This window comes from Apostichopus japonicus, chromosome 4 (genome assembly GCF_037975245.1).
Source record: "Apostichopus japonicus isolate 1M-3 chromosome 4, ASM3797524v1, whole genome shotgun sequence".
In the NCBI taxonomy this organism is placed as follows: Eukaryota; Metazoa; Echinodermata; class Holothuroidea; order Aspidochirotida; family Stichopodidae; genus Apostichopus; species Apostichopus japonicus.
The window spans coordinates 2,923,328-2,933,504 of NC_092564.1; the positions used below are offsets into that span (position 1 = coordinate 2,923,328).

Sequence of the window (10,177 nt, forward strand, 5' to 3'; positions counted from 1 at the left end):
TCGACCCTTTACAACCACATAAGTACTATTGTACAATTTGTCCCTTTATTTTCTACATATCTTGTGGTTTTATAACTTTTCCAACGTACTGACAAGCAAGTATAAGGGCTAAAGTTTTGAGGTATTTGACTTCTGCTATTTGACCAATGACATAAATTACGCAGGCACAATTTACATGTCAGCAGCCTTCCCAATATGTTTCAGCGTGATAGGAATTTATGTCTAGGAGGAGTTTGCGACAAACTTTGCCGCACAATTTTAGGCCGATTTACCTTTGACCTCAATAGTGACCATTGACCCCTAAAAGCTAAATCTGTCCTATTTTCATATTTGTCCATCACTCTCTTCATATTGTGTGGTTAAGGCCCTTTTCCTAGATGTTGACACGCAGAAAATGGCTAACACAGATTTGGGTTGTTGACTTTTGACCTTTAACCTATGACATCACCAATCACACAGGCATGAGTTTACATGGTCAGGCACCTACACCAAGTTTGAACTTGATTGGGAGTTACGGTCTAGGAGGAGTTCGCGACACACTTTTCGCACAATTTAGACCATTGTCACCCACAAAAAGAATGCACGTGGCAATGCGACACATTCGCCTAGCGGCTATCCAAAATCAATATGCAATGTAAAAAAGAAATACTCCAACCAACTAATGATGCAGAACAAGTTTTATAAATTCAACTTCTTAAGTGAATAGGTATTTATTGAGGAGGAACTTTCTCCTTAAAATAATAAAAAAAAAAGGAACATGCAAAATAAAGGTTACAGCGTTCTGTAATACTGCTTAGGAACACGTAGGACTCCTGAATACTTAGAGATAACAGATTGCTTTGGCGCAATCTTTACCAGAGGATAACATATACTAGATTTAGCTTAACTACTGAAAAGGTTAAGACTTTCCAAAGTTTTGATACCCCTGGATCTTTTTCAATTGCGAGAGAGCAAACTGGCACGTATAAATTTAGTCTTAATATATATTAATTGGATATTCTTTTCTCTATAAAAGAATGAGATTACCTCTTCTACTCTGAAGAGCTTTCCCCCCTTTACATCATGAAATTCTGATTTAACATTTATCTAAAAAAAAAATGAGTTCTGAGTTGTCACTATGACGAATATTGCCTAAAGGTGTTGACAATACTTGTTGACACGTGGTTGCTGATCTCAGGTTGTGGTAGGTGTTATAGTCGGTGATAAAACTATCCTCAAAAGCTTCCGGTCTTCGACCCAATGTGAGAGGAAAGTGGCACTGTATCGGAACAAAATACACAATCAGATTCTCTGATAATACTTTGTCCAAATACAATATACTAAATATGTTGCATAAATTTATAATACAAAATTTGTAACAATAAGCCATATATGAATCTTGAACAAAGTTTAGTTTGTTCCACATACAAACAAAAAATTGGTTAAACTCAAACATATATACATTCCTACTCCAAAGCTATGGTGAGCACATCATAACTCTCCCTTATGCACACTAACCTCATGTTCACTCCACTAAACATATAACCCCTCTCTGCCAAAATCACTTGAATTAATTTGTAATGCTATAAAAGTTACCATCACTATTACAATCATAGCAAACATCCACTTTCTTAAGGAAAGTCAATTAAGGCGTGACTTTTACTATCCAACATAATGAAAAATTACTACACAAAATTAAACTGACTTTTGTATGCATATTCACCTCCAAAAGTATACAAACTTTAAAGTGGTTGCCTCCCAAATATTACATATACAGAACAGATTAATATAACAAGTTTCTACTTACAATGGTTCCAGTTCTTAAACTGTCAGACGAGCTCTGCAATACAGCTTTATTTTTTTCCGGTCAGGTGATGTACTTCCATCCCAACTCTGCCGACAAGCTGCCCTATCCAGAACACTACATATTGAGTGAATCTGGAGTCTCCAGGAAATAATTGTGTTTTCAGATTTCACAGTTAAATGCCAGTTATAAATTACAATATACTAGCCCAGGCTTCAATACAGGTATCCTACATATAGGATCCTGTGCCCCATGATATGAAAATCACAATATTGTAGCTCCGTCTTTTTCAGCTAAGAGATATAGCAGGACTCAAACCGATGATGGTATTTTGGAGAGTGAATAAAAATCTTATCCAACACTCACTTCACTGGCTGGATGTGATGTCACACATAATTAATAGTGTATCAATTTGCATAACTTGGCAATACAATACATTGTCATCTTGACTATGTCCTGCCCTGGTAGGTTTCTTTTGTGTGCACTAGCTATGCTATGCTACCCTGTACCTTTGTATTATTATACTATGCCCTGACCTGGTGATGTTTCTTTTGTATACATACTCAATTATGCTACCATGTATTTTTGTAGTGAATAGAGGGATTAGGGTTTATGTAAATTGTCCTACATCCTTGGATACTACTTTCCAACATCAACAACAACCAGCATTGACTAAAGTAAAAGTTACTAAAAAAAAACTTTCTAAAATAAACAGCTGACAGATTGACTTCTTCTGTCATACAAATACAAATTAACTAAATTATACTATTCTAATGTGACAATTAACTCCCTCCTTTAATAAAATGTGTCTAACACATTTATACACATCTCACATTAGGATATTTGTTTCAGCCTATCCTGCACTGAAATCTCCTTCAATTTCCTCTGCTTCTCCCTAAGCTTCCTGAAATCACACATTTCCATACACTATTGGAAATGAATTTCTTACAGCTCTTTGCTGATGAAGGATAAGAAATTGGCTTGCATTATTTCTGTACTTCTACTCAAGTAGTCAGCCCCTACATTATCGGCTCCCTTTATCACTTGGATGCGGTAACGATATGGCTGTAATGCCAGTGCCCACCTCATTATCCTTCCATTTGCCACTTTCGACTTCCGAATGCATGTCAATGGTTGATGGTCTGTCTCTATTACAAATTCCTTGCCATAGAGATATGGCTCAAACTTGAGTACAGCCCAGACTACGGCCAAGCATTCTCTCTCCATCACTGAGTATCTCATTTGACTCTTGTTCAGCTTTTTGCTAGCATAGGCTACTGGAAATTTTTCACCTGCAAACTCCTGAAGAAGGATCGCACCAACTCCTGTATCCGAAGCGTCTGTCCGAAGTGTGAATTCTCTGTGGAGGTCGGGGAGCTGAAGTATCGGTGAGCTTGCAAGCTTACTCTTCAGTGTTTGGAACGCCTGTTCCTGGCTCTCGCCCCATCTAATCACGTTTGGTTCACCTTTCTTCGTACAGTTAGTCAGTGGTACTGCCACGGCTGCGAAGTTTGGTACAAACTTCCTGTAGTAACCTACCAACCCTAAGAATGATCTCACTTGAGTCTTTGTAGTTGGTCTCTCTGCTTGCTGAATGGCTTTAATTTTGTCAGGTTTGGGCTTTACTCTACCTTCTCCTATAATATGTCCTAAAAATTCCACCTCATTGTACCCAATGAAACATTTTGTAGGTCTAGCCGTCAAGTTGGCTTTCTTGATTCTTGTGAAGACTTCTTTTACTCTCTGGAGATGTTCCTCCCATGTCTGAGTGTGTATCAGGATATCATCTACATAACTATGGACATTCTCAATTCCTTTAAGAAGCTTCCTCATCACTCTGTTGAATGTAGCACCAGAATTCACAAGACCAAATGGCATCATATTGAACTCGTATAACCCATCATGAGTCACAAATGCTGTTAATGGCTTCGACTCTTTTGCCATTGGGATTTGCCAGTAACCTTTGCTCAGATCGATTTTACTGAAGTAGCAATCCTTGGATAACTTTGCAAAAATCTCTTCCTGGTCTGGAACAGGCTCAGCATCAAACTCCGTGATCATGTTAATTTTGCGTGTGTCGCAACAGGCCCTCAAAGATCCATCCGGCTTCTTTAATGCTACCAACGGACAAGCGTATGGACTTTTGCTGTGCGATATTACGCCCATCCTCAGCATACTTTGGATCTCCTTGCGGATATCATCTCGAAGAGCATGTGGTATTGGATAAGGTTTACTCCTTATAGGTGTTGTATCGCTGACTTTGATGACATGTTCACCGAGCTTTGTCTTCCCCGGTAGGTCAGTCAAACTGTCTTTAAACTCTGTCAATATTTGTTGTACCTGTTGAGTTTTTGTTTTTCCTAATTGTCCGCTGATATTCACATCAGTACTTCGCTCCTTCTGAAACATAGGTGGAAGATGTATAAGATCATCTGTGGAAAATGATTTGAGTTCAGATATACCAGATTCCTCTTGTGGTTCATCTTCTAGAACCGATGTGCAGACAACTTCATACATACTTTGTATTGGCATCTCGAACATAGTAGCTGCCACTTCACGTCTGTTATATTTCTTTAGCAGGTTGGCGTGAAATGTTTTGACCCTATGGCCAAAGTCTATTTTGTAGTTCATCGTACCAACTTTCTCCACTATTGGAAATGGTCCCTTCCACTGCATAAGTAGCTTGTTCTTATCAGTGGGGAGAAGGAGGAGGACTTCTTCTCCTACTTTCATGTTTCTTACTCTTGCTTTCTTGTTGTAGTACGTTTTGTACCTTTGTCTAGACTTCTTGAGCTCCTCACGTGCTAGTTGACATGTTTGCTCCAAACGTTCCTGTAAGTCCAACACGTACTGGTACACAGTCTTCGTCTCACTTACTTCTGATTCGCCGGTCCATAATTCCTTAAGAATCCGCATAGGACCACGCACGGTCCGCCCATATAGCAGTTCAAATGGCGAGAAGCCTGTGCTTTCCTGTGGCGTTTCCCTGTACGCAAACAGTAGGGGATCTATATATCTGTCCCAATCTTTAGGCCTTTCATCGCACATCTTCTTTAACATTGCTTTCAATGTGCCATTAAATTTCTCTACCAACCCATTGCACATGGCATGGTACGGAGTCGTGGTTAATCGGCGAATTGACAATAATCGGCTAACTTCTTTCATGACGCCAGAGACAAACTGAGATCCTTGGTCAGTTAATACTTCTTTTGGGAAGCCTAATCTTGAATAAATTCCAAGGAGTTCCTCAGCTACTGACTCAGCTTCAATGGTTTTCATTGGTACTGCTTCTGGGTATCTAGTTGCGTAGTCAACTAAAACCAATATGTATCGATGTCCACGCTCTGTGGCTGGCTTGATCGGTCCTACTAAGTCTACTGCTACCCTTTGAAATGGTTCTTCAATCAGCGGCATACTTCCTAATGGCACTTTAGTAACACGACCTTTAGGGAGGGTTCTTTGGCATACATCACACGACTGACAATACCTGGTAACGTCTGCTTGCATTCCAGGCCATGTAAAGTCACTCATTACTTTATCACGCGTCTTTTTGGATCCTTGATGACCCCCTAGAATCGATTCGTGTGCTACCTTTAATACATGATCTCTGTAGTCAACTGGAACTACTACCTGCCTAAATCTGTTTCCAAATTCCACTCGAGGAGAACTAAATTCTCTGTAGAGAATGCCACTGGACTTCACATATTTATGAGTACTCCCATTTTTACTCACTTTATCATCTCCTGTTTCGGCTAACTGTCTGATTTTTTCCAAGGTGGGGTCCTGTTGTTGCTTTTCACGTAGCATGTCTGCAGTAACCTCTTCACCAATCGGGGACGATACCTTTAACTTTTTAAAGGGCTTCTCTTTTGCTTTGCTCTGACTCCTTGTCTGTGCTGCGGCAACTGTATTTGGGTCATCATCATTCCTTATTGCCATAGGCTTGGTTACATTTGGTGGTGGTTGTACTGGTTGATCCTGTGTCTGTGACTCTTCCCAATTCGGGTCTGGATTGGTAGGTTCTCGTACACCTGGGACATTCCCTAGAATTAAATCATAGACTGGATCATTCATACACAAGGCCGAAACTGAACCTGAGAAGTATGGAGTATCCACGAGTATGTTGGCAACGGGATATTGTCGTACCGTACCGTCAATCAGGATGCAAGTTTTAACGTCACCTGTCATTTGGCTGGGCTTGACGTACTGAGATCTTACAACTACACCACTGCATCCACTGTCCCGTAATACTTTAACACTTTGATTCCCTATCTTACCCATTTGAACAGGCATCGACGATAAATTCTGATCTTTACATGCGGCTGTAACTTGAGTCAATACAGTTAACTTGTGACCACAATCTAATGTGAAGAATCCCTTCTTACTTGCTTGGAATAGATGAGGATCTGGCTTTACCATCATGAATGCCCCAATGTCTGTACATGCACCGCCAGTTTCCTTTTTGTCTGGAAGGTTCTGTTCGGTCAAAGTTGAGGCGCGTTTCTCCATCATGTCACTAAATACATCTGTCATAAGAGCCATGGTTTGCATTCGCTTTGTCCTACAGTCTCTTGCAAAGTGGCCTGGTTTATCACAAATATAGCATTTCCTGGGTTCACTTCTCTGCCCAGAATACGTTTTCCCTTTCTGATTTTGTTGCTGGAACTTCTGATTGTGATGGTGGAATCTTCCGTTGTTACGATTCTGGTTCCTCGTGGAATTACTGTTTTGAGTACTTCTACTATTCTTGGAGTGACCAGGATACCAACCTCCATGTGCTTCTACATATTGATCGGTAAATTCACCCATTGTTGTGATGTTCTTCGGCTTTCTTTCTTTCAGAAATGTTTCCAAATCTTTGCTACATGAGTTCAAGAACTGCTCTCTCAATATTATGTCTTGGAGTTGTTCATAAGTAGTTACTTCCTCTAATTCCATCCATCTATGGAGATAATTCTTTAATTTTGTGACATACTTGGTTCCTGTATCTTCATGTGCAGGTCTAATATCACGAAATTTCTTCCTAAAACCATCGGCTGTAAGGTGGTATGCACGTAATAAGGCTTGCTTTACCTTGTCGTAATCTTTGGAATCCTCAAGTGAAAGTGATGAATATTCAAACAATCCACAACCTTGAATAAGTGCTGAAAGACTTGTGGCCCATACAGTATCCCTATCCCAACCTTGCAATGTGGCATAACGTTCAAATCTATTGATATATGCATCAATGTCGTCTTTCTCTTGGTTGAATGGTGGCAGTTTAGGTGGTCTACTTCTTGCTGCACTACCATTACCATGATAACCTCCATTGCCTATCTGTGCTTGTGCCTCAGCTTGGGCTTGCTTTGCTTCTTCTATCTTGAGTTGTATTTCTAACTGCTTTGCCTTTTCTCTTTCTATCTTTTCTTGTCTCTGCCTATCTTCTTCTTGTTCGTGTGCATCAATCGCCCTTTGCTTAGCTCTTCGATCTCTTTCTTCATCTCGTTCTTGCTTAAGCTTGTCCCTTTCATCATCTAAGAATTGTTTTAGTTCTACACCTTTGAGGCCTAACTTTTCTCCGATTGACACAAGTTTTTCTAACTCTAGTTGACTAGTCATGACTAATGTATAACAATGACAATGTATTGAAACCAATTACTGATGCCTGCAGTTTAGTTTAGAGTGCGCGCAATTTATAGTTACATCCGACAACAATGTAATTTCATATCATAGGTAACACAGTTGTACGATTAAACAACAATGATACACTAATTGTGTAAGTGGATTTCACGTCTGGCATAAAACATGTAAAATACAAAACCCAATTAACTACTTGCCAACCAACATTACGTTAGATGTTGCTTCAGTTCTCGTCGGGACCGCCAGTAAGACGCTAGAATGGAAGTACACAGGTAGACCGACCAAATAAGAGCTGCTCTTGCGGAATTCGTCTGCGAATACAAGTAAATACAAACAATTAATATACATATAATTCACAGGTTGAATTTTATGACACCAACCAGTTATGTATTTTTCACTTCTGTCAAAGAAAATGCTTATGCTTAAATCTTGGATAGAATTCCTGGATAGGCCCCCATTTAATTGTCACCCACAAAAAGAATGCACGTGGCAATGCGACACATTCGCCTAGCGGCTATCCAAAATCAATATGCAATGTAAAAAAGAAATACTCCAACCAACTAATGATGCAGAACAAGTTTTATAAATTCAACTTCTTAAGTGAATAGGTATTTATTGAGGAGGAACTTTCTCCTTAAAATAATAAAAAAAAAAGGAACATGCAAAATAAAGGTTACAGCGTTCTGTAATACTGCTTAGGAACACGTAGGACTCCTGAATACTTAGAGATAACAGATTGCTTTGGCGCAATCTTTACCAGAGGATAACATATACTAGATTTAGCTTAACTACTGAAAAGGTTAAGACTTTCCAAAGTTTTGATACCCCTGGATCTTTTTCAATTGCGAGAGAGCAAACTGGCACGTATAAATTTAGTCTTAATATATATTAATTGGATATTCTTTTCTCTATAAAAGAATGAGATTACCTCTTCTACTCTGAAGAGCTTTCCCCCCTTTACATCATGAAATTCTGATTTAACATTTATCTAAAAAAAAAATGAGTTCTGAGTTGTCACTATGACGAATATTGCCTAAAGGTGTTGACAATACTTGTTGACACGTGGTTGCTGATCTCAGGTTGTGGTAGGTGTTATAGTCGGTGATAAAACTATCCTCAAAAGCTTCCGGTCTTCGACCCAATGTGAGAGGAAAGTGGCACTGTATCGGAACAAAATACACAATCAGATTCTCTGATAATACTTTGTCCAAATACAATATACTAAATATGTTGCATAAATTTATAATACAAAATTTGTAACAATAAGCCATATATGAATCTTGAACAAAGTTTAGTTTGTTCCACATACAAACAAAAAATTGGTTAAACTCAAACATATATACATTCCTACTCCAAAGCTATGGTGAGCACATCATAACTCTCCCTTATGCACACTAACCTCATGTTCACTCCACTAAACATATAACCCCTCTCTGCCAAAATCACTTGAATTAATTTGTAATGCTATAAAAGTTACCATCACTATTACAATCATAGCAAACATCCACTTTCTTAAGGAAAGTCAATTAAGGCGTGACTTTTACTATCCAACATAATGAAAAATTACTACACAAAATTAAACTGACTTTTGTATGCATATTCACCTCCAAAAGTATACAAACTTTAAAGTGGTTGCCTCCCAAATATTACATATACAGAACAGATTAATATAACAAGTTTCTACTTACAATGGTTCCAGTTCTTAAACTGTCAGACGAGCTCTGCAATACAGCTTTATTTTTTTCCGGTCAGGTGATGTACTTCCATCCCAACTCTGCCGACAAGCTGCCCTATCCAGAACACTACATATTGAGTGAATCTGGAGTCTCCAGGAAATAATTGTGTTTTCAGATTTCACAGTTAAATGCCAGTTATAAATTACAATATACTAGCCCAGGCTTCAATACAGGTATCCTACATATAGGATCCTGTGCCCCATGATATGAAAATCACAATATTGTAGCTCCGTCTTTTTCAGCTAAGAGATATAGCAGGACTCAAACCGATGATGGTATTTTGGAGAGTGAATAAAAATCTTATCCAACACTCACTTCACTGGCTGGATGTGATGTCACACATAATTAATAGTGTATCAATTTGCATAACTTGGCAATACAATACATTGTCATCTTGACTATGTCCTGCCCTGGTAGGTTTCTTTTGTGTGCACTAGCTATGCTATGCTACCCTGTACCTTTGTATTATTATACTATGCCCTGACCTGGTGATGTTTCTTTTGTATACATACTCAATTATGCTACCATGTATTTTTGTAGTGAATAGAGGGATTAGGGTTTATGTAAATTGTCCTACATCCTTGGATACTACTTTCCAACATCAACAACAACCAGCATTGACTAAAGTAAAAGTTACTAAAAAAAAACTTTCTAAAATAAACAGCTGACAGATTGACTTCTTCTGTCATACAAATACAAATTAACTAAATTATACTATTCTAATGTGACAACCATTTTGACCTTTGACCTGAATTTACCTTTTGACACCCCCCCCCCCCTAAGCACATAAATCTGTGATATTTTAAAATTCGTCTCATTATTCTTTACATATCTTGAATTAAGTTATTTTCCCTACAACCAAGTTTAGGTTTCTTGAGCTTTGACCTTTGATATCTGAGTTATGAAGTCACCAATCACGCAGGTACGAGTTTTCATGGTCAGACACCTACCCACAAAGTTTGAACTAGATAGGACTAGGGTGTAGGAGGCGTTCTAGACACACTTTATTGCTCACACACTTCTACGGTCATTGTCCTGA

General features: G+C 38.7%; 1 protein-coding gene across 2 annotated transcripts; it reads right to left on the reverse strand.

Annotated features, from left to right (window-relative positions):
• Positions 1-571: 571 nt before the first annotated feature.
• LOC139966142 (uncharacterized) lies at positions 572-9,872 on the reverse strand. 2 transcript variants are annotated; one of them, XR_011792484.1, is made up of 2 exons: positions 1,787-9,872; positions 572-1,258 (listed from the first exon to the last, which is right to left on the reverse strand). XR_011792484.1 is itself a non-coding variant. In XM_071968868.1 (2 exons), exon 2 carries the CDS (start codon positions 7,379-7,381, stop codon positions 2,729-2,731), a length of 4,653 nt encoding a protein of 1,550 aa, XP_071824969.1. In that variant the 5' UTR covers positions 7,382-8,562; positions 9,091-9,872; the 3' UTR covers positions 572-2,728. The 2 variants fall into 2 exon arrangements, 1 of the variants encoding a protein (XP_071824969.1); XM_071968868.1 differs by having other exon boundaries at positions 572-8,562; positions 9,091-9,872.
• Between the last annotated feature and the right edge of the window lie 305 nt (positions 9,873-10,177).